General features: G+C 37.8%; 1 protein-coding gene across 3 annotated transcripts in view; it reads right to left on the bottom strand.

The window, feature by feature from the left end:
• RYR2 (ryanodine receptor 2) overlaps positions 1-25,454 on the bottom strand; it is a 733,452-nt gene that overhangs the window by 425,853 nt on the left and 282,145 nt on the right. For all 3 annotated transcript variants that reach the window (XM_082721308.1, XM_082721309.1, XM_082721307.1), the window contains exon 4: positions 7,218-7,238. In XM_082721308.1, coding sequence (XP_082577434.1) covers positions 7,218-7,238 — 21 coding nt within the window. The remainder of the gene's footprint in view (positions 1-7,217; positions 7,239-25,454) is intronic.

Consider the following 25,454-nt stretch of genomic DNA (forward strand, 5'->3'; position numbering starts at 1 on the left):
GATACATATAGCTATCACTACATGAGGAATTAAGAAAAATCATATTTTAAGGCTTAATCCAGAGTAAAACAAAAATCCAATCTTTTGTTACAGATCATGGTTTATGACAGATAATTTATTCATGAGGGGTTGTTTTCTTTTTTTAATTGATCTAGGTTTTGGAGATTTTTCCTTGGGAAATGTTCTGAACAATATTGTCAGTTATCTAAGGTTAAACTAGTTCAGGTCTGCAGTAAATAGGAAAAAAAGAATGGTCAGGGGAGTCTGAGGTCTGCTATTCACAGAGACTAAATTGTGTGTAACTATAAGAAGGGCAAGTCACAGGGGAGAATTATCTGGATATAGAGCAAATGAGAATGAAAACTGAAAATTAACAAAGGCTAAATAAAATATCCATCTATAAAATGAGAAACAACAGCAGATGTTAGTAGACACATTATCGAAAGATAATCAAAAACTTAAAAGATTATTATGGCATTACTGACATTAGCTATTTGTACAAATCATCTGTTGGTCCACTTGGCTTAAGGGCTAGTGATAACAAAGTGGGAACACTGCAAGAAATGGATCATTCAAGGTAAAAAATGCAAGATTCATTAAAATAAAAAGGATAAATATGTTCTTTTAATCTCAGTGTAAATGCTATATAGGTATGATAAAAAGCAACAAAAAAGTAACAAAAATCCTTTAAGCATTGCTGACTTGATTAAAAACAAACAAACAAACAAAGAAACCCATGCATAAAGATAAATACTAGAGAACAGGCTTGATGTAGGTCGGATAATATCACCTTATGCTTCCAACTTTACACTTATTTATTTCCCTCACGGAAAGATGATTAGGTAAAAGCTAAAATTCTATTAGATGAGATACAGAAATGCAAGATTCTAAACACAGTTAGAGTCCAGACACCACCATGGATTGACACTGCTTTCTGTCTTGCAAGAGACTGGTGAAGGATGAAACCCAAAGGCGAGATTTTAGCTCTTTAGGGTGAAATTACAAATAGCTGTACCTCAGTATCCTGGGTTTAGTGTAATTACTTCAGAATTGGTAGTGAGATGAAGCTTCAGACATGAGCAAGGGTTGGAGGCACACCGTGCATTCTGCAAAATGAACACGAACCAGCAAGAGAAAAAGCACTTCTTACGCTTTAACTCCAACAAAGATGGCCCCGGGGTCTAATGGATGGCAAACGTGAGCAGAACAGTCTTTGGTCTGGAAGACTAGGTCATTTGATCTAGCACATCAGAAAGACCTTAGGGATTTTCTCAGCATATGCAAATGATCATGAGTAGAAAAACAAATCAAATAGCAATACTCCACTCTGAAAACTGTAATCAAACACCGGACATCATGAGAATGCATAATTACATTTAATCTGTTGCTGGTATAAAGAAACAGTGATTTGGGTGTGGTAAAAAGCTCCCCTACCATAATTATGCTTTTCAGTTCAACCTTGAGTTTTCTAAACTGTTATTTCAGCTTTGTGAAATGACAGTTGATTAAAAAAAAATTAATATTTCTGCCTTTGGACCTGTTTTAGAAGTTTTAAACCTGTTTTTTTTTTTTTAATTTTATTTATTTATTTGACACAGAGAGAGAGAGATTACAAGCAGGCAGAGAGAGAGGGAGAAGCAGGCTCCGCTGAGCAGAGAGCCCGATGCGGGGCTCGATCCCAGGATCCTGGGATCATGACCTGAGCCGAAGGCAGAGGCTTTAACCCACTGAGCCACCCAAGCGCCCCTGTTTTAGAAGTTTTAAAAGAATCTTTCTGAAACGCCTTTTTAAAAAATCATATAGATACAGAATTAGCACAGAATAAAAATTTGGTGGCTTGTCACTAAGAAAAATTATCCAATACAACAGTCTAAGGGACTAAGGCAAAAGTTTGATTCAGGAGTCCTTTTAAAATGAAGTTCCCATTAGGGGTATGAAATATCCTACCCTGTAAATGACTTATCTATCGAATTTCATCTCATGGGTCACCTTTTCTTTCCATGTCTCAAGATGCTAGGATCTCTCCATGATCTTCCAACTAGTCACCTCTCCTTTTGAGTGAGGATCCATCTGGTAAACTTCATTAGGTCAAGGAAAGAAAAAGGTATTTCACCACCAAAGATGTGGGGTTATTGGTGGCTTTTCTTTTTTTTTTTTTAACTAAAGTCTAACTGACATGCAATGTTATATTAGTTTCAGGCGTACAACCTATTCATTTGCCAATCTATACATTACTGGATGCCCCACAGTAAGTGTGATCACCATACCTTACTACGGTATCACCGACTATATTCCCTATGCTATGGTTTTCATCCCTGTGACTTATTTTATAACTGGAAGACTGAACCTCTTAATCCTCTTCACCCATTTTGCCCATAACTCGCCCTCCACCCCCCGCATCTCCCTTCTGGCCACTACCAGTATGTTCTCTGCATTTATGAGTCTATTTTTGTTTTTTGTTATTGTTGTTTTTCATTATTTTTGTTTGTTTGTTTTCGATTCCACATATAAATGAAATGATACAGTACGTATCTTTCTCTGTCTGAATTACTTCACATATCATAATACCCACTAGACCCATCCATGCTGGTGGCTGTTTTAAGTTAATAATGTTCCCAACATATTTCAGGGAAAGAAAGAAGTTTAACTCCAAGTTCCAAGTGTGTATCAATATAGACTATCGACTAGGATAGATGGATATACACTTGTAAAAACAAAACCCTCAACTATTTCTCCTATGATGACATCATATGTGAATGCTTAAATTTCCAGGGACACCCCACTGAAAATATCTAAGACTGAATTGGTGGACAGATGTGCTGACTAGAGGCCCGGAAGGCATTTAAAAGAGGCACAGCTTCCAGCCCATGAAAGAATAGTGGTACCTTAATGATAAAGCTCAGGGCTACGCTCTCGCATTGTTCATATTAATGACGATCCCTGGCATCTAGTTATATGTGCATGCTCGTACCTTTTAAAAAATTCATTATATTCTGGGGGGCAGATTGGTAGTAATGTTGTCATTTTCAAACTATCAATAACTCGGTCCAGGCAAGGTTTAAATGGACTGCCTTTTCTTTTGAGTGTAATGGATTTGACATATGCGGAATTATCTATCTTTAGAAGGGTAAAAAAAAAATTAATAAAAAATAAATTATTCTTATAATTTATTTCTTTTTTATATATCTACAAACATAGATATATAATTTATATCTAGTTCTTCTTTAGAAGGGTAAAAAAAATAAATTATTCTTATAAGTTACTATAAACCTCCTATTTTATCTCTCAGACAGATGTTTGTAAATCACTGAGCTATATGAACATCTAAAACATGAAGCAGAAGAACTATTTAGGGCTTTCCTCTTTGGGTAGCTTGTCTGGTGAAAAAGATCTCTTAAATCAAAAACAATGAATTGATCTCCACACAGACTATACATATCATATTGACCTGAAGATACATAAAGTATCACCTATGCTCAGACTACACTCTACATAGAGAAAATTGTGTAGATCAAGATGCAGAAGATTCCATTTTTTAAAACCATTTCAAACATGAATGAACCTTGATAACATGAAAGCATTTCACAGACCCTCACATAATAGTACTTGCATAAGAAAACACATCATCTTCTTAAAAACTGCTCTGAGATAGGAAAATTTGAAAGAACTTTCTATCATCTTAACAATTACAATGGCATCAATGTATTCTTAAAAAGAGCAAGTAAATATACAAGACCTCATTTTGTCTATAAACAATGCACCACGTATAAAAATATCACAACCCTCCCATTCCTTCTCCCCAACTCCACCTGTGACCTGCAATCCCAGGCCCCACGTTAGAGACCAGTGCTTTGGATCAGGGGTGCCAAAAGGCTGGGATGGAGCAGAGGAAAATAACGGGCAATCAATCACCTATTACCCAGGACTCACCAATGTTATTCTCCTTTGGTGCATGAAGAGCAGCATTTGATTACTCAATGGGCTCATGATTACATGCAAAATACTCAAAGATGCTCAAAGAGACACTGGGAAACAAGTGGAGAGAGGGAAGGAGGGAGGGAGGAAAACATTGATTAAGACTGATTGATCGATCTTGGATACAGCTATCCAGAATTGTGTTATCAGAAAATGGATAAAGAAGCCATCTTAATTTCCACATGTATCTAAGTTTTAGAATGCTCCTAAAGGTCTTCGTCTGGGGTTGTTAACTGTACTACACAGATAAATATAGAGCGTTAAAGTAGAACACCTATCTCAGAACAAAGTGATGGCAAATACTACCACATTCTAAACCACCTAAGCAGGGACACCAAAGCGGGTGGCTGAAGATCCACTTGCTGCCTTTGGCTGATCCCCAGTTCTGGTCTTCCAGAAACAGCTGGAGAGCAAAGAGATGGTTTCCTGGAGGTAGGTTTTGCTCTCCCCCCAACCCAAGCTTGCCTTTACCGCAGGCCTAGCAAGTGTGGCTTCAGGGACACCTGTGTCCTCAGGAAGCAGGACACTAGAGAACAGCATCTGACTGTGCCTGAAGATCAAGGGGAAGAGACACTCTTGCTAAGCAGGATGTGTCTGCAGAGTGCAGGGCTGCCACTGGGAAGTGGCTTGCTGCCAACAAGCAAACTGGCCGACCTAGGAAGAGCCAGCCTAAAGAGGTCTGTAAAGCCCCAAGAGAACTTAGGACAAGGCAGTCATCACCACCAACTAGGTGGGAGAACCACTGGTGGCAGCATGAAAGCCACAGGTGATGAGCATGCCCCCAGAAAACCTTCCCAGGTGCCTCCAAAGTCAGCTTTAACACCCGGCAAAGCTGATGAACGGCACTGCCATCAATAAAGACTCCCTGCCAACTCTCCTCTTCTCCCATGTTTCCGTTGCACCTGGAGAGGGGCAGGAGCTCTGGACAAGGGGCAGAAGTATGAGGAACCCAGCAGCGAAGTGAGACGCAGCTCCCCACAGCCCTTTCCCCTGCAGGCCTCCCACCGGGAGCAGCCTGAGCCCCAATGCAAGTAACTTGCATTACCTTCAGACTTCACCTATTACACAGGATTGGGAGATTTAATTACGAAAATGAGACTTGTAACTTAAAATGACTGAGGGATGTCTTACGGTCTGAATATAAGAAAGGCCATAGGACCCATCCTAATTTAACTAATGGGATAGAGGAGAACAAGCCCCACCAGAGCAGGTAGATAGGTAGGCAGTTAATGTGGTTTTGGTTAACCTTCAAGGTACCTGTTAACAGTAGAATTTCAAACTTCTAATGACAAATGCATAAGATTTGAATTACACAAGTCTTCAAAGAAAGAAAGAGCTCAAATCTAAAATTTACCGAGTCCTATGTGCACAGTGATTATCAGTTTTCTCAAATGAATCCAGCAAGGTATTTTAATTATATGATATCTAAATGGCAGTATATTCCACCACCCATGTTTTATTATTAATATAATGGTAATATTTTAGAACAAGAAAGGACTAGTCCAGATACTAACCCTATAGATAAGATAATAATCTACAGAGAACCTACATAAGGTGAGGAACTGCCTGATTTTCAGCTCAATATTACTTCCATTACTTTCTCAGGATCAAAAAAGAAATCTCCATTGCAACGATTTAGAAATAAACTTAATTTTGAGATGTGAAATTGTTACAAAAGTAAGAGAGAGAAAAGCCACATAGTGAGGCAGATCAAAAGTAACCAACTACACAGAGGAAGAAAGGGAAATACTTACAGACAATGGCAAAGGGGGTTTCTATCTCTGTGAGCATCCTACTCCCGGGAGATTTGAAAGAGGCTTGAATAGTTGGTTCAAGAAAAAGTGATCTAGGTATGGCACAGAAATAGTGTAATGGAAGTGATGGGGTACAAAGATAAGAAAACACAAAAAGACTTGTTTCAGGATGGCTGATACTGCCAGAAGACCCCAAAAGGTGACAAACATGTTCTTAGAAACAGACTTTCATTCCCAAAACCAGAACAATGTAAAGCTTGGGTCAGAACTTTAGCTACAGGCATAGAAGATACGAAAACAAAAACAAAGATACAAGATACAAAAAAACCAAAGATACAAAACAAAAACAAATTGAACAAAATTAGGAATAGTTTAGCTATGAATAGATAGATAATGAATTTACATTGTTGCCAGATATATAATATAAAAGTAGTTCTCAAAATCAATATATACATGTCATCATCATGGAAATGGCCACTCATTTAAAAAAAAAAAAAAAGGTTTCCATGAATATAAAAGGATACAGTAAGTGCAAAAGAACCAAGATTCACAAAAAAAGAGGTGAACTTGCACTCATCTGGGAAACCACTGAAAGGCTCCCGAAAAAGCAGCAAATATTCACAATATGGAGAATATTGAGATCTGATCCCATGATCAGGAAAAATAATAAAGATAAAAATGAACTCACCAGTTAAGCCAATCTTTAAAAGGCCATCCTATTAAGTCACAGAGCAAATCAACACAAAATAACACAACTATGAAAATAATACAATATGCCTCACTGTTCTGCATGCTCTGAAAAAAAAGTAGATGGGGAACTTCAGTGTTGGTAAGACTCTAATCTCCATTCAGAATTATTTGGGATAATCAGGGTTTTCAGGACTGGAAGGATCCTTCTCTCTCCCTCTCTTGTTAGCAGAAGAGGAAAGTGACACCAATGTAGTCATTTGGCTACTTCACACAGTGTGTCACAATTTTGGTCCAGTTAATCTCCAGAATCCTGCCATGGCACCTTACTTCATGCTACTGCCATTCACCTTAGCTTTTAAAGATTACATTCACACAGATAACAAACCGTTTCCATAGTTACCTGGAAAAATAAAGGAGCCAGGAAATAGGACTTGAAAGAGTCTAGATTTTTCTGATAAGAGATACACAATATTCATTCCTTTGAATTGATTAACATTAATTCAAAGCCTTCCTTTGATCAAAAGCATATCCTAATTACAAAGCCACTGACAGAGAAAGCCTATACTTCTAAGGTGTGAGGAGGATTTCAATCTACCTCATTTCAGATGAAGAAAAAATGAACATTTGTAAGGTTCTAACTAGAGATCAGTACAAGATGGGTTCGTTACAAGACAGCAGTTATTTTGAAGACTCAAGAGTCCAAGCCACACTGGGAAGCAAAGCAGAACGATTAGAGGCAACAGCAAACATGCACTCACTTAGATTACGATTTCTTTGTAAATACATGGAAACACATACCCATTTTTCCACATCAACTTGCTGTGGAAAGAAAAAGCCAAAATAAATAACAAGCAAACAAATACAGACCTGGCAACGTTTCAGTTAATCTCACATAAATAAACAGTTATGAGATCCCTGCACCAAAATCTACTACTAACTCTAACGGATAATAAAAATATTCAAAATTTTCATTAATAACATTTTAATCTCTTGAAACAAAAAGAAAACTCAATTAATTTGGTGACTGGAACTTCTAAAGTTATTAGGCTAGAAAAGCACCAGGTACATGAAATAATACTAATCCAACATATTCAGAATCAAACATGAACCTTCCTTTACCTTATTCTCAAACCTAATAGGCCTCCTGATTTAGGGAGGACTGTTCTCCACTAAGTATCTATTTAATAAAAAAGGTCACTTTAGAAATACAGCATCTAACTCTAAAAACCTTTCATGTAATACAGTTTTACTAAACTTCTCTTATTCCAATCTTAATATTGTATAAAATGTCACAATATAACAAAAGGCATGCCTTGCCAAATAACTCTGAAATTATATCAGCATCAAATTATCTTTAAAATTGCATTTATTAATGAATGTATGTTAGCCTTATAATCATTATGTGATTCTTTAAAAAACTCAGGGACTATAATTATATTCCAAAGTGTAAAATAGAATTAAAAACCATTTATCAACAAGGACCATCTTCTACAATGCCTTAGGACTCCAAGCCAATCAATCAGAACAAAAGGAACAGAAAAATTTGACACTGAAGAGAATACTCTGTGTCAGAGTTAAATTTCCATGACCTACCTCCCTTCTATAATACATATGATCAGTGTCCTGTGACACTGGAGGTTTTCTTCAGATTCCTCATCCATTTAAGTTTATTTGTAACCTTTTTTCTTAGAAAATCCATTAATCAGGGAAGACGCTAACGTTATTTGGGCAGAAATCTTGGGTCCTAGATAAGAATCTGCTTCCCTTGGTAAACAAGCTTCTAGAAGGAAATGTGCATAAAATATAATATATGGAGTGGTTATCTTTAAGATATTATAAAGTGATATAAAAATATCAACCTAAATATACAAATAGAATTGTTCTGAAGCCCCAGTGAATTTCTATTCACTTAGATTTCTTGTAATGGAGCACTTTGATTTACTTAACAATTTGGCTAGTCCCCTGGAAAATCTGTACTAAACCTCTTCCCAAACTATGCATTTTAAAAACACAAAACTGCTAATAAGAAAGAAAAATTTACTGAATGCAAAGGCCCAGTTTTCACTATACATTTTTAAGGTATTTGGCTATGATACAAAGCACAAGTCCTCATTTTAAACATTAACCTCTTAGAGTGATGAATTTATTTCTCTGGATTCTGGGGCAAAAAGAAGTTAGTTAAATTTAGTCAGTTATAAAATAGTTACCATTTATTTTTCTACCTCCAAAAGGACAAATTCTAGTATTTATTGTCTTTCAAGAACAACAATTCAAGGAAATGTGCAATTATTTCCTTTAAATATTTGTCAGGAAAACAAAATACACCATTTCAGTGACTATAATGATTAGCAAAGACATTATATTAGCCCATTACTATTTTCATTTCTAAATGTTAAATATTCCCTTCTCATGCACACACATTTGCATCAGTGCAAAGACAGAGGATTGCAGGATTTTTCTAGAGGAAAGAGAACTTATAATTAAGAATCAAAACTGTTAAAAAAAAGAATCAAAACTATTATTAATAATAGAAGTTCTTTAATGATGTATATTAACAAAGAGAAACAGTTCTTAAGTAGCAAGAATTAGTAGCAATATACCAAATTCTGTATTCCAATACCCAAAGAAAGGCTTAGCAACAGAATGTGCTGGGGATGAATTATCAGATCAACACATAAGACAAGACAAATAGCCCACAGATTTACAAGACGAAAGTGCAATAAAGTTGTAATTATGCATAAGCGATGCAGAAAGATTTCATGACACGTCTCTTATTAATGTTAACAAGAATCATTTCATTAAATGCCTGCAAATGGTGAAGAGGAGAATGATTTCTTGGAGCTAATGAAGAAGGGGAATATAAGGTCCACAATAACCTTGATTAATTTTAGAGTTTAAATAATTATCAAATCCATAAAGCATGAAAGACAAATGAACATTCATTCCAATCATTTATTATCCAAACATGTGGCATTTAAAAAAAAATACAGAGATTTCATTAATCTAGAGAAAATAAATATTTTAATATCACTAGGAAATTACATCAAATATTCTATCATAATATGACTAAATAAAGGGCAACCTCATTTTTCAAATAAAACAAAACTTCCATTAAGAAAAACAAAATTTAAATACCAACCTCATTTAACAGAGAGAACAGGAGTTAAAAATATAATACAAAAGTAATTATTCTGAATTATATCATTATATGAAAGATGGAATGTTCATAGGACATCTCTTTTTATATTCATATTTTAATTAATACATTTTGGACATATAAACATGAACTATTCCACAACCTTAAAAAAAAAAAAAAAAAAAGGTTGCTTCTTCCAAATCGCTTAACTCATTTTACTGTGTAAGCTGAAAAATTTTATTGTTATTAAACCTATAAGCCACCCATTAAGCAGTTACTATGTGCTCTGCTTTGAACTAAATACTTTACATGTAATCTTACTGTCTGCATTTTACAATATGAAGAAACAAAGGAAATATAAAGGTGTTAGGAACCCAATGAAAAAAAAAAAGTTACTTAGTTAAAAAACAATGGAACTTGACCTGAAATTGGATCTCTGACTTCAAAGCCCATAATCCCATACCACTACTACATACACCATACTCAAGTTATATCATTTTTTTCTTTTTTTTTCCAATATTTTTATTTATTTATTTGAGTAAGATTGAGAGAGAGAGAAAGAGAGTGAGCATGCATGAGCAGAGGGGAGAGGCAGAGGGAAAGGGAGAAGCAGACTCCCCACTGAGCAGGGAGCAGGATGCCAGGCACCATCCCAGGTCCCTGGGATCATGACCTGAACCGAAGGCAAACGCCCAATGGACTGAACCACCCAGCTCTTTTGTTTCAAAATTTTATTTTGCATTTAATTTGAAATTGCTCTATAGCCTATTTCTTCTGGTAAGTGCTACCCAATACAATGTGTTAACATCTAAGTAAGAAAAAGTAAAAGGCACCTCAAGATTTTTTTAAAGTAGGCTCCATGCCCAATGTGAGCCTTGAACTCACAACCCTGCAATCAAGACTCAGACACTCTACAGACTGAGCCAGCCAGGTGTCCCAAATTCTTGTAACATCAAAGATGTTAAATTTCAGTTGTTCGAGGCATGTTTGGTTTTCTGCATAGATACATTTCTAAATAATTACACTGCAACAATAAAACATTCATCATGAATATACAGTTTTTAATATCAAGGCAAAACACAAAAAAAGTAATTAAAATATTCAGTGCAAGCCTACAATCTACTACCGTGTTGTTAATTTTTTTTAAGTAATAAATTACAGAAAAATGAAAAGAAAAAAACTGTCCTACCCTATAAATAATTCTTCACCAAACAGGCTGTTTATTATTAAGACTGCAAGGGAAGGGGTGGGGACATGAAAATTTGCACACTGTGTTCCAGGATTCAAAATATGATGAAGTCATCTAGATTTTTTTAAAGTAAATTATGATCTGGAGAGGCCATGTTTTAATGAACATAATCAGTTCAGAAAAATATGTAAGTCATGAGTATACAGTTTGCTGAAATTTTACTGCGTAAACAAACCCATGTAATCAGTACCCAGATCTAAATATAGGACACTACTATGACCTCGAGGCTACCTTCACATCCACCCTGAAGGTAACCATTATTCTATCACTATTAATTAGTTGCCTTTTCTTATTTTGAAAATACAGACTATGTCCTCTTTTCATCTAGCTCCTTTAGCGGACATTTAGTTTATAAACGTCATCATGTTGTTGTATGTGGTAGTAATTAATTCACTTTCCCAGCTTTGTAAGATTCCATTGCATGAATACATCACAATTTACTTATCCATTCAACAGCTGGAGTAGTGAGTGATCTATTGCAACTTAGAAATGGAACTACGAAAATTTTCCCCCAGTTTTTCAAACAAGTCTGGCCCAAACAGTAAAACCCCAAAAATAAATTAAAACCACTTTGTTGGGACGCCTGGGTGGCTCAGTTGGTTAGGCAGCTGCCTTCAGCTCAGGTCATGATCCCAGCGTCCTGGGATCGAGTCCCGCATTCGGGTTCCTTGCTTGGCGGGGAGCCTGCTTCTCCCTCTGCCTCTGCCTGCCACTCTGTCTGCCTGTGCTCGCTCTCTCTCCCCCTCTCTCTGATAAGTAAATAAAATCTTTTAAAAAAAAACAAAACACTTTGTTTTTCATCACTCCGCATCAGGGAAATACAAATCAAAACCACAACGAGACAGCACCTCACTCACACCAGTCACAATGGCTAAAATCATCAAGTCAGGAAACAACAAATGTTGGCAAGGATTCAGTGAAAGGGGATCCCTCTCATGCTGTTGGTGGGAATGAAAGCGGTGTAGCCACTCTGCAGAAGAGCAGGGAGGTTCCCCAAGAAAGTAGAAATAGAGCTACCCTACAACCCAGCAATTGTGCTACTGGGTATTAAACCCAATGATACATATGCAGTGATCTGAAGGGAAACGTGCACCCCAACGTTTACAACAGCAATGTCCACAACAGCTGAACTATAGAAAGAGCCCAGATGTCCATTGACAGATGAATGGATAAAAATGTAGTGTGTGTGACACACACACACACACATACACACTGAAATACTACTCAGCCATCAAAAAAAAAAAAAAACCAAAACATGTCATTTGCAATGTATTATGCTAAGTGAAATAAGTCCATCAGAGAAAGACAATTATCATGCTGTTTCACTCATAAGTGGAATATAAGAGATAGCACAGAGGATCATGGGGTACGAGAGGGAGAACTGAATGGGGAAAAATCAGAGAGGGAGACAAACCATGAGAGAATCTTCACACTAGGAAACAAACCAGTTGCTGGAGGGGAGGGGGAAGGTGGGATGGGGTAACTGGGTGATGGGCATTAAGGAGGTTACATCACGTAATGAGCACTGAGTGTTTATACAACGGATGAATTACTGAAGTCTACATCTAAAACTAATGATGTATTTTATGTTGGCTAATTAGATTTAAGTTAAAAAAACAACAACCCTACTTTGTTTTGGCTTACATGTTTCCTTTCTCCCACCTCTGCAAAAGAAAACAGATTCCTTGGTGCCTAGTTATTTGTTGAATGAGTTACCCAACTGCCATTGAATAAGGAATTAAAATCACATTATATACTTTTATTAAAATACTGGCATGTAGATAGGTTAATTACATCTCAACAAGCACCAAGATTATCCCTTGGCAACAGAAAGAAACTAATACTTATTACGAATCTACTACTACAGATACTGTGGTGGGTATTTTTATACTCACTTTCTCCCTTGTAACTATTAGTTTTCACAGTTACAAGGATATATTTTTTCTTTATTTCTGCTTTCTTTTTGATTTTCATATGTATTTACAAATAACAGATTTAAAGATTCACCAGATCTCAAACTGAGATATTTACCTAATGCTCTCTGGAGTGAGCCACATAATACTAAAATGGAAAATATGAAGTATTAAATTAGAATGGAGAGATGTAGTGTTAATGCTGAGGAAATTATAATTTTAAAAAAGGAATATCTCCATAATTCAATATTGAACGTGGTTTGTACTTTAAACCACATGAGACCTCAAAGTCCTCTCTGTCATCAGCTGAAGAAAAAAAAAAAAAAAAGCTCATCATAAACTTAATTAAGCAAATGAAGTCACAAAAGGGAAGTCCAGAAAAATTCACTGAATTATACTTTGGTCCAATTTCTTGGCTTTATTCAGACTTTATTAATCAGGCAGAAACCTTCATATTTTGGGGAGTATATGAAACAACGAAACAGCTTTAACACACTACAGTAAACTCGACAATCTCCCACACCAGCACATTTAACTCAATTGTAGAAAAGAGTTTAGAAAATCTACATGAAAGTATTTTTTTCTGTCTAAAAGTTAAACTAAGTGATAGAAGACTAAGATCTACCATTCCTAAATTATTCCCATTTTAGAAAAGGAACAGTTCCTGTAAAACTGCTTAAATTGCTTTCTGAATTTTTCAAAGGCTCAGGAACACCCACTTTCTCTTTAAGCACAGAATATGTCAAAATGCCTCTTGCATAAACTTTAATGTTAACAAATTCAAATAGATAGGTGCTAACGAATAATATAGTAGCTCTCTTCCAGATAGATTCTCATGAGAATTACTATGTTCAATTAAATACAAGTAAATTCATTTGGGAAAACTAATCAGGAAGAAAAGTATTAACAATCCGTGAGGGGGAAAAAGTAATGAGGTAGAACTTGCCCTACTAAATATTAAAACATTTCCAAAATACAATGATCAAATCAGTGCTGTTTGGGTATAATAATCGACAAACATGTATGACAGAATGTTTCATTTAGAGTAGCATATTTGGGAATGTAGGAATTTAATGTATGACTAAAAAGTACCACAATAAGAAATGGAATAATCAGTCATGAACAAGGACGGAACTTTGCTTAGCTACTGGGGAAAATAATGAACTGAAATACGAACCTAACATGAACTCTAAATGAATCTACTATGAGAAATAATAAACCCCATGTAATAATAAACTATACATTTCAGATTCATTTACTATAAAAAAGTGAGGGATGCAGGATACCTGCGTGGCTCAGTTGGTAAAGTATCTGCCTTTGGCTCAGGCCAGGATCCCAGGGCTCTGGAACAGAGCCCCAAGTGAGGCTAGTGCAGAGCCTGCTTCTCCCCCTGCCTCTCCCCCCACTCATGCTCTCTGATAAATAAATAAATTCTTTAAAAGAAAAAAAAAAGGTGAGGGATTCAAAGACGGATACACTGATTCTAACAGAACAATTCAATACAATTCCAGTGAAAATCCCAGCAAGTTATTTTGTAGATACTGACAAACTGATTCTAAAGCTTATATGGGAATGCAAAAAAAACTCAGAATAGCCAACACAACACTGAAGGAGAAAAATTAAGAAGATGGACACTCTGCCAACATTGAGACTTAATCAAGACAGTGTGGCACTGGCAAAAGAACAAAGAGATCCCTAGAACAGAAGAAAAAGCCTAGAAAACAGATCCACATAAATACAGTCAACTGATCTTAGGCCAACGGTCAAAGGTAATGCAATGAAAAAAGGATGATCTTTTCACCAAATAACGCTGGAATAACTGGGCATCCTCATGAAAAAGAAAAAAAAATAATAATCTAGATATAGTCGTTAAACCCTTTCTAAAAATTAATTAGAAATGGATCACATACTTAAATGTAACACATCAAACAGTAAAACCCCTGGAAGGTAACACAGGCAAAAATCTGCATGACCCTGGGTTTTGCAAGGACATTTTAGATACCACCACCAAAGCATGATCCATGAGAAAAAATTTTGACAAGCTAAGCTTCATTAAAATTAAATCCTCTGTTCTGTTAAAGATCATGTTAGCCAAATGGAAAGACAAGCCATAAATGGGAGAAAATCTTTGCAAAATACATATATGATAAAGGACTGTCATCCAGAATATACTAAGTACTCTTAAAATATAGAAACAGAAACAGAAACAGAAACAGCCCAGTTAAAAAAAGATCTCATGGGCACCTCACCAAAGAAGACATCAGATAGCAAATAAGCATATGAAAAATGCTCAACATAGTATGTCATCAGGGAATTGCAAACTAAAGTCACAATAAGGTACCACTACACATCTGTAAGAATGGCTAAAATCCAAAGACTGACAACAGCAAATGCTGAGGGTGATGTGGAGAAACAGGAATTCTAGTTCATTGTTAGCAGGAATGCAACATGACATATCGACTTTGGAAGAGAGTGTCTTACAAAAATAAGCATATTGTTAATGCTGTCATCCTGCAGTCACATTCCTTAGTGTTCACACAAAGGAATTTAAAGTTTATGTCTACATGAAACCTGCATGTGAGTTCACAGCAATTTTATTCACAATTGCCAAAATTTGTAAGCATCCGAGATGTCCTTCAGCAGGTGAATGATTAAACTGTTGGGGCCCCATACAATGGAACACTCTTCAGCAATAAAAAGAAATGAGCTATCAAGCTAGGCAAAGACACGGAGGAGTCTCAAATACACACTGCTGTGTGAAAGAAACTAGTGTGAAAAGAGTATGTACTGCATGATTCCAACTACATGAAACTATGGAAAAAGCAAAACTATGGAAACAGTAATAGATCAGTAGTTTCCAGTGGTTGGGGGAGGGAGGAATAATAGGGGGAGCACAGGGGATTTTTAGGGTGGTGAAACCATTCTGTATGACACAATCATCATAGATACATGACATCAAACCTTTGTTAAAACTCACAGAACAGAGGCACCTGGGTGGCTCAGTGGGTTAAGTCGCTGCCTTCGGCTCGGGTCATGATCTCAGGGTCCTGGGATCGAGCCCCACATCGGGCTCTTTGCTCAGCAGGGAGCTTGCTTCCCCCCACCCCCGCCTGCTTCTCTGCCTACCTGTGATCTCTCTCTGTCAAATAAATAATATATTAAAAAAAAAAAAAAACTCACAGAACATACAGCATGAAGAGTGAACCCCAATGTAAACTGTGTGCCTTTCTGTGATCAGGATGCCATCCAACACGGGCTCACCAACTGTAACAAGTGTGCCACGAAGGCAAGACCATAATTACAGGGAAACTGAGGGCAGGGGGTATGGGAATGTTCTCAATAATGTTCTGTAAACCTAAAACTGCTCTACAAAAAAACAAGTGAAAGAAAAAGCTTTTCAGACATAAAAGGCATTTTCACATAAAAAAGTGGGTATAATACATACCAAATAGTTGTTACATAATATAAAACAAGGGAAGCGTAAGCAACCGTCAAAACCCTGCGACAGGGGGCTCTGTGAGTGGAAATACTACTGCTGGCTGGGAGACTTACGAAACTGGTCAAGGAAGAGGACACTTGGAACACGTGCACAGAACAAGGGAGTGAACTTCTGAAAGACCCAGGAATCTAAGCTGAGGCATGAGTGTGGCAAGCTTACAAGAAATGCTATCTGCCGAAAACAGAGCATATTCAGGGAGTGAATGAGTCCAGACCGGATGGTGGATGGACAGAAGAAGGGAGAAAGAAAGAGAAACCAGCGCCTACATTCCCTCACAAACACTGAAGTCGCATAGCAACAATTAAATCAGAAACAGTCTGCGCAGGGAACAGACACAGAGGGTGATTTGATGATTGGCTCGACCCGTCGAGGTGCACAGATTCTTTCCTCATCCATACTTGAGTGGCTCTCAGAAGCAGCAGCAACTCCTTATGGGGAAAAACTACAAACCAATCAACCAAATTTATGAATCCAGGCAGGATCCTCCTCAAATCCAACCTGCTGGTTTAGCAACTAGAGCTCATGACTACGTCAATGAGAGAATTCATTTCTCTCCTCCTATAATTGTTATACACACTAACACTTCTATTCTGTAAACCACTAGAAACAAATCAAAATTTCCAGGCCACAGATGTGTACAGACAAATCCCTTTTTTATCTCTGACCCCGAAACCTTATTTTTATTCCTTCACCCCCCAGAAAAGCATTTTCCTAGTGTTTTCAAGGCATACATTCCTCTTACACCCTGTGGGCCTGTCTGGGAAGCAACCATCCTGGCTTTCAGACTCTCTCTCACCATCTCCTCTGCAGAGACCACACACTGAGGTTACTCATCTGTAGGTTACTAACTCCAGCCTACGAAGTGCTAAATCTTCCCGGGTCACTGTTGCTTCTCTCCTGTCATGTAATGCAATGCTTTGGGTATGTCCATCCCCATCTCCCATTCGCCAGAATTATGAGAATTGGTACGCTACAGTATGAAGCCCATTCCGTGCACCCTTGGGTGCTGCTTTCTGCACTCTGTGAAAGGTCTAGGGGCAGTCCTGAGGTTTCCCAGTCCAGCAGAGAATGGGCCCATGGCACCACGCACTCTTAGAGCTACTGACCTCACCATGACCTCAGAAGCCACAGGAACATAATCTGGTTGTAATTACCAGTCCTGCCTTAAATGTCCCATCTGGTCTCCTGCATCTCCTGGTTATGCAGATCACCCCTGTCTTGGTCTTTCTCTTACAGCTCTGAGATTCATTGTATAAAACAGGACAGCTTCTATGCATGCGTGTCTGCAACTCCAAGGAACTGCGTGGCCTCCTTTTAAATGGTCACATCTGAAATCATGTGACAGATTTTGTACGTGTGCGTATTATCTATGTTTTCTTCTGGGGAAAGGTACTAGAACTTTTATCTGGTACACTAAGGCACCATGCCTGGGGATGGCCAAAAAAATTCTCGCCCGGATGAGACCCTCTGGACAGTAAAAAAGGGAACTTGCAAGAATTAAGCTGTGACAACAGCTTGTTGTTGGATTGTCCAACAAGGATGGGTGTCCAACCTGGATTTCCCAGGCCAACAATGATGGATACCTCACCCCCAAGTTTAACTTCTCATGTCCCCTTCTGAAAATACCCCTTTTCTTTCACAACAGCAAGAGGCAATGTGAAAAAGAGCGCACTTCACAGGCAAAAGTTCTACCTTCCATTCAAAGCTGTTACAAGCGTAGCAGAAACCCAATTTTTGGCACTTTTCAGCCCTCTGATTTTGGGTTCGTAGGGTCTACCTTGCGGTTCTGCCAGTGGCAATATTTACTGAAATCTGGTTCATAACCTGCATCCCATGTGGTAGTGGTTAGAGCGAGTGGTCACCACACACTGAAAACCCGGCCCTCATGGGGTTTATACCCTAGTGGGGACAGGTGGTCTTGAAAAACAATAGAAAGAAAAACAAAAACAGACATGCATACTTTGTCGAAAGGTAATAGTGCTCTGGGGAAAACTCAAGCAGGCTAAGGAGAAAGACGAGTTAGGGGAGGAGGGGCGTATGGGTGGTATCATCTGCTGAACAGGTGTGAAAGAAAGAAGAAAGACTAGGATAAGACTAGAATGTTCGGGGTACCTGGGTGGCTTAGTGGGTTAAAGCCTCTGCCTTCGGCTCAGGGTCCTGGGATTGAGCCCCATATCAGGCTCTCTGCTTGGCGGGGAGCCTGCTTCCCTTCCTCTTTCTCTGTCTACTTGTGATCTCTGTCTGTCAAATAAATAAAATCTTAAAAAAAAAAAAAAAAAAGACTAGGATGTTTTACTAGAATAAGGTAGAACTTCAAGAGAATAAAAATTAGGGGACGGTTGGCTAGACAGGTTATGAATCTCTTTAAATCACTAGTAAATTCAGGAATAGTTTATCAGATTAATTTACCATTTGATTCATTCACTATCAAAGATTTCCATATGTGGGGCGCCTGGGTGGCTCAGTGGATTAAGCCGCTGCCTTCGGCTCAGGTCATGATCTCAGGGTCCTGGGGTCGAGTCCCGCATCGGGCTCTCTGCTCAGCAGGGAGCCTGCTTCCCTCTCTCTCTCTCTGGCTGCCTCTCTGTCTACTTGTGATTTCTCTCTGTCGAATAAATAAATCTTTAAAAAAAAAAAAAAGATTTCCATATGTAAGATTTTTTTTTTAATCTTAAACACACACACACACACACACACACACAAAATTCTGAGGAAGATGCCCAAATTGAATGAGAGTAATCAAATAAAATAATCTATACATTCAAGATTCATCATCTAAAACAGCACATAACTGCACCACAGTGATTAAATTACGTGTGAATTAAATTGGCCTCCTTATTGAGTTCGATGCTGGCATCTTGGAAAATCACTTCATTCAAATACACAGAAACATGGAGTATCCTTAGCTTCAGAGTGGAAAGTAGTCTCTCTGGCTTCGGAAAGACCATAAAAGAGGCAACGTCTACTAAAAGAAGATGTGCATTTTAACCGCAGACAAATATCCACATTCACATAAGCGGTGGATAAATAACGATGGCTCAGCGAACACTTTGAGCTATATGCCCTTCAGGAGATTACAATCATGTTCATCTTCTAAATCACCTCTCCAAGTTCACAGATGGAAGACAGGCACAAGGCTATGTACAGAGGCTTTACACAAGATGCTGGTAGATGATCCCATCAAGCTAGTAATTTGTTAATTTATTTGCATTATAACTCCACTCCCAAAGCAGTATTTGTGCTTTACGAAGAATGTTCCTGAACAGGAAGATAAATAGAAATCAGCCTCTGGAAAGAAAATGTTAAGTTATAGTAGGTATTTGGGAATTGCTCTTTCGATATAAATAATAACATTAAATTGTCTGCAATATAAACGGACTAATCCATTAAGCCTTACACAGCTCTTCCCTGTTGAGGACATCAGCCACTTATGATGTGATGTAGGATGAGATGCAGGGGGAATAACGCTGGGTGAGTTATCAGAAGCTCCTTCCTCTCTGTACTCTCACTGAGGAAAGTTACTCTTCACGATTCCATCACTAAATTTCTCAGGAGGAAAGATTCATTCTTATTGACCTCTGGCAGCTCCAGCCCAGAATTCACAACAGCAACTCCATAGACTTTTGTGGAATGAATGCTACTTGAGCCAGTAAGGCAGAAAAAGGTAGTGGCTTTTCCATTTCTCAGCTATGGAGACAACTGAAGCATAGACTTGCGATCTCTTTTTATAGATAAGGATTTAACTTGTTAGACCTAGTTTGGCTCAAGAACCTGGAGAATCTCAAATGTAAATAAATAGTTCCAATTAAGGCATAAGAATGCCAACTCTAGGTCTGCCAGGTACGACAGCAAACAATGACAGAAATGATCAAACGCTCACTTACAACTGTCTTCCTTCTTCCAAAAGAAAGAACCTAATTTTATAGATGTACCATTCTTCTCTCCCTCCCCATGCTCTCAGCCAATTGTGCTGACCACATTTCCCTCAATAAGTAACAGTCATAATCATGCAACAGTGTGCATGAGGGAAATTCTACCAGGTTTCTTTATTCCCTTAAACAAATAAACAACAACAATAACAACAACAACAAACACAGAAATCAGCTCCTTTTCGCGCCATGGAAGATGCTGAATTTAGAGATCGTTCTTGAACCTAGGCCTAAGAACTAGGCAAACAGAGAGAACAGAATGAAGAGAACTATACAAAATGTGAGCCAGACCCCTGATCCATTAAAACAGGACTATCTGTCCTTGGACACTTTGTGTCATTTTTTTAAAAACCACATATAATTCAGTTGTAAAAGAGGACCCAACAGTCAGTAATATGATGCCGTTGATGTAAAAGTATTTCTGTACATGACTTTCTAGATGGATACAGACCAATCTTTTAGCAATGGTTGTCTTCAAGGAAAAGGAGGATTATGAAGCAAATATTTGCATTCAGTACTCTGCAATATTACTATTATGAGGATAAGATTGTGAAATGGTTCTGGAATTTAAATTTTAATGGAAATTTAAGTGTATGTTTATATCACACGCATGGCAGGCACTAATTATGTGTTTTCCCCCAGCTTTATTGAGATATAATTGATACACATGACTATAATATAAGCTTAAATGTTCAGCATAATGGTTTGATTTACACACATTATGAAATGATTGTTGCAATAAGTTTAGTTAGCATCCATCATCTCAATAGAGACACAATGAAAAAATTAAAAAAAAATTTTTTGTTGTGATGAGCACCCTTGGGATTTACTCTCTTGACAACTCTCCTACACACCCCACAGCAAAAGTAACTATGGGCATCGTGCTAGACACAACAGCACCAGAACTCATTCATCCTTTAACCGGAAGCTGTTCTCTTTTGACATGCCCCCACCCCTCCTTCTTCCAATTCTCCCTCATCCCACCTCTGGTAGCCACAAATCTGATCTCTTTCTCTACGAGTTTGTTTTTGTTTTTGTAGATTCCACATATGAGTTAAGTCATACAGTATTTGTCTTTCTCTATCTGACTTATTTCCCTCAGTATAATGTCCTTAAGGTCCAGGCATACTGTTGCAAATGGCAAGATTTCATTCTTTTTTATGCCTGAATAATATTCAATCACACATAGACACACAAACACTCTTTTTCACCTATTCATCCATCAATGGATGCTTAATGTTGTTTCTGTGTCTTGGCTGTTGCAAACAAAGATGCAGGAAACATGGGGTACAGATATCTTTTCGAGTTACTGGTTTTGATTCCTTTGGATATAGTCCCAGAAATAGAATGGCCAAATCATACAGTAGTTCGATTTTTATTTTATTGAGGACTTCCCATATTTTTTCCACAACGGCTGCACCAAGTTATAATCCAATCAATGGTACACAAGAGTTTCCTTTTCTCCACATCTTCTCCAGTGTTTGTTATCTCTTGTCTTTTTTATGGTGGACAACCTAATGGCTGTGCAATTGTATCTCATTGGGATTTTGATTTGTATTTCCTTAATGACTAGCGATATTGAGCATTTTTCCATGTACGTGTTGGCCATCTGTGTGTCTTCTTAGTTTGCTCTACCACTCTCCCTGCCATTGTAAATGGCAAGATTTCATTCTTTTTTATAGCTGAGTAATATTCCACTGCATACATACACTACATCTTCTTTATCAATTAGTCTATCAGTAGACACTTGGGCTGTTTCCAAATCTTGGCTTTTGTAAATAATGCTGCTATAAACATAAGGGTGCATGTATCCCTTTAGAATTAGTGTTTTTGGGGCGCCTGGGTGGCTCAGTGGGTTAAGCCGCTGCCTTCGGCTCAGGTCATGATCTCAGGGTCCTGGGATCGAGGCCCGCATCGGGCTCTCTGCTCAGCAGAGAGCCTGCTTCCCTCTCTCTCTCTCTGCCTGCCTCTCCATCTACTTGTGATTTCTCTCTGTCAAATAAATAAATAAAATCTTTAAAAAAAATTTTGTTTAAAGAATTAGTGTTTTTGTATTCTTTAATACCCAGTAGTGTGACTGCTGGATCATCAGGTAGCTCTAATTTTAGCTTTTTGAGAAATATCCGTGCGGTCTCCCACAGTGGCTGCACCAGTGTGCATTCCCACCAACAGTGCAAGAGGTTCCTTTTCTCCACATTTTTGCCAACACCTGTTTCCTCCTGTGTTGTTGATTTTAGCCATTTGACAGGTGTGAGGTGATATCTCATTCTAGTTTTGATTTGCATTTCCCTGATAAGTGATGGTGAGCATCTTTTCATGTGTCTGTTGCCCATCGGTATGTTTTCTTTGTAGAAATGCTTGTGTTTTCTGCCCATTTTTAATTGGATTATTTGCTTTTGAGTGTTGTGTAAATTCTTTATATATTTTGGATACTAGCCCTTTATCAGAAATGTCATTTACAAACATCTTTTCCCAGTCTGTCAGTTGCCTTTTAGTTTCATTGACTGTTGTTTGTTAATTTGCAGAAGCTTTTTATTTTGATGTGATCCCAACAGTTTATTTTTGTTTCTGTTCCCCTTGCCTCAGGAGACCTATCTAGAAAGAAGTTGCTACAGCTAATGGCAAAGAAGTTACTTTTAACATACCATTAATCAAGCAAGTAAATAAGCAAATGAGGACATTCATATGTATCTATATTTATATTTATAAAGTTTATTCCCAACCATATTCCAGCCAGGCATCTTCCTGAAGCAAAAATAAAAACTGAGAATGGTATTATTTTTATTAAAAAGTATCCCTACTTCGGTCTTTGGCTCTGGTCTCTTCAGAGTCGGGTGTCTACTACCATGATATTTAAAAGTATCATACTAATCATTTGATTCTGTATTTTAATGGAGACTTAGGACATGCAGATCAGTAACATATTTTAAAATGAATGAACAACATCAAGCATTTAAGTTAACTTCACTTTTTTCGAGTAAGTCATTAGCTCAGTTTTAAAAACTAAAGTTTTAATAATATTTAAAGTTTTAATAATATTAAACTAAGTTTTAATAATATACAGAACACAATATATATTACATGAATCACAAGCAAAGTCTGTAAACCCTTCCCTCCCTCACTATCCAATTCACTTTAATGAGAAGGAAAGCAAATGGAAAAGAAAAAAAATCAACGTGGAAATAAAACTCAACTGGGTTGGACAGAAAATTAATTCTTTTAATTTCTGATCTCCCCAAGAGCTTGAACAAATAGGTCCTTAACATGCAGTACCACCGGGCATATAGCAAAATACCAGAAGAATAAGGATATAAAAGAAACATCAAGATCCACTTTTGGAATGCCCAATCAATACTGAAAACTCCAAAAACTCTTAAGAGAATAAAGTCTTTTAAATACGTGTGTATCTACGAATTGATACATATACATAAGACAGACTGGTCTTAACCTTGACTGGCTTACCAGAAAGTACACTTTTCAGGTCTTATTCAACTAGATTACTCTGCTTTTCATCGGATCTTGTCAACATCTTCCACCTACATCCCAAAGTAGTCAGCTAGATAATGGTACCCCACAGACATCCACATCCCAATCCCCAGAATCTATGAATATGTTACAGGTTAGTATGTAGTTCATTTTGAAGATAGAGGATGGGCCACAAACCAGGAGTGCAAACTAGAAAAGATAAGGAAACAGAATCTTCCCCCAGAGCCTCTCTAAGGAATATCATTTTGCTAATAACTTCATTGCAGCTCACTGAGATTAATTTTAGACTTTTGAACTCAAGAACTGTAAGATAATAAATTTATGGTGTCTTAAGCCATCTGGTTTGTGGTAATTTTTTTTACAGCAGCCATAGAAACTAAAGCATGTGGCTTCTGTGACTCTTTTCTCCTGGTTCTCCTCATCTCTAGAGGGTATCTTCCCAGAGCCTTCCAAAGGATCCTTCTCCTCTTTCTCCCAAGGCTTTAATAGTGATATCCCCTCAGGTTCTTCCATTGCTTTTACTGTATGGACACTCCGAGTAAAGAGCTTAAAAGCAAAGACTTTAGAGTCCAGAGGACATGAATTTGTACCCCACTTAAACCACATGCTAGCTATGTGATCTTTCAGATATTGCAGTTTTCAGGTCTAGAAATTCCATTTTGTTTCCTTGATTAATTCTTGTATGTTAAGTATCTGAATCTTTTATTTCATTGAACATAGTTACAATAAGCTGCTTTATGCTTTTGTCTGGTAAGATCATCTCAGGGTTCTTGTTGGTTGTTTCTTCTCTTGAGATTGGATCACATTTGCATGTTTCTTTCCATGTCAAGCAATTGCGGATTGTATCCTGTCTTTTTATGCTGTTAAGATTCTGAATTCCGGGCACCTGGGTGGCTCAGTCGGTTAAGCGTCTGTCTTCAGCTCAGGTCAGGATCCCAGGGTCCTGGGATCGAGTCCCTGCTCAGCGGGGAGTCTGTTTCTCCCTCTACCCTTTCCCCCTGCTCATGATCTCTCTCTTATTCTCTCTCTCAAATAAATACATAAATTTTTTTTAAAAAAAGGTTCTGGATTCTAATTCTAATATATACCTCTGGAGAATGTTGAGTGATTTGTTGCAAAAGTTAATTAAGTCAGTGAAACTCATACTGCAAGATGGTGGGCAATCCAGTATGGTCCCTAGCAATGGCAACTGCATAGACATCTGCCTTCCACACATGGTTTAAGCACCAGCGAGAGGGTAGGCAGTTTATACACAGAATTTGGGGCTCCCCACCTCTGGATTTGTCTTTTTCAAGATTATTCCTGGACGTTCTCAAGGCCCCGAATTCTGTCTCCAGAGAGACTACGGTTATTCTCTTGGAGTCTGAGCTGCCACACAACACTGACTTGAGTCCACCTGCAGGCTGAAAGCCTTAAAAATGAGGAAACTCATCCACATTGATCCCATTTTCCAAGCCCAGCTCTTCTCTAGAACCTGTGTGCTTTGGCCCAACTCTCCAGAGCCTTCCAGTGTTTGGGAGGTTTGCTTTTATTTGTACTGATTTTTAAGATTTGGTCCTCTATAGTTCTTCCTCCAGCGGAGTGAGGTCTGCAGGAGCTCTGGTAGGCAGGCAGAGCCAGAAAAAAGTCCTGAGAATAAGGACCATGGCTGTGGCGTCTCCTGTGTGCAGGGACATGTATGGCTGGCACATGTTCGTTGCATTAACTTATTAGAGTCTCCCATCAACACTCTCAGGGAGATATAAAGATTTCTCTTTATAAATGAAAAAAACTGAGGGAAAGAAAGATTAAGCAGCTTTCCTAAGGTTACTAAGAATTGAACT

This window comes from Mustela nivalis (assembly GCF_964662115.1).
Source record: "Mustela nivalis genome assembly, chromosome: 2".
Taxonomy (NCBI): Eukaryota; Metazoa; Chordata; class Mammalia; order Carnivora; family Mustelidae; genus Mustela; species Mustela nivalis.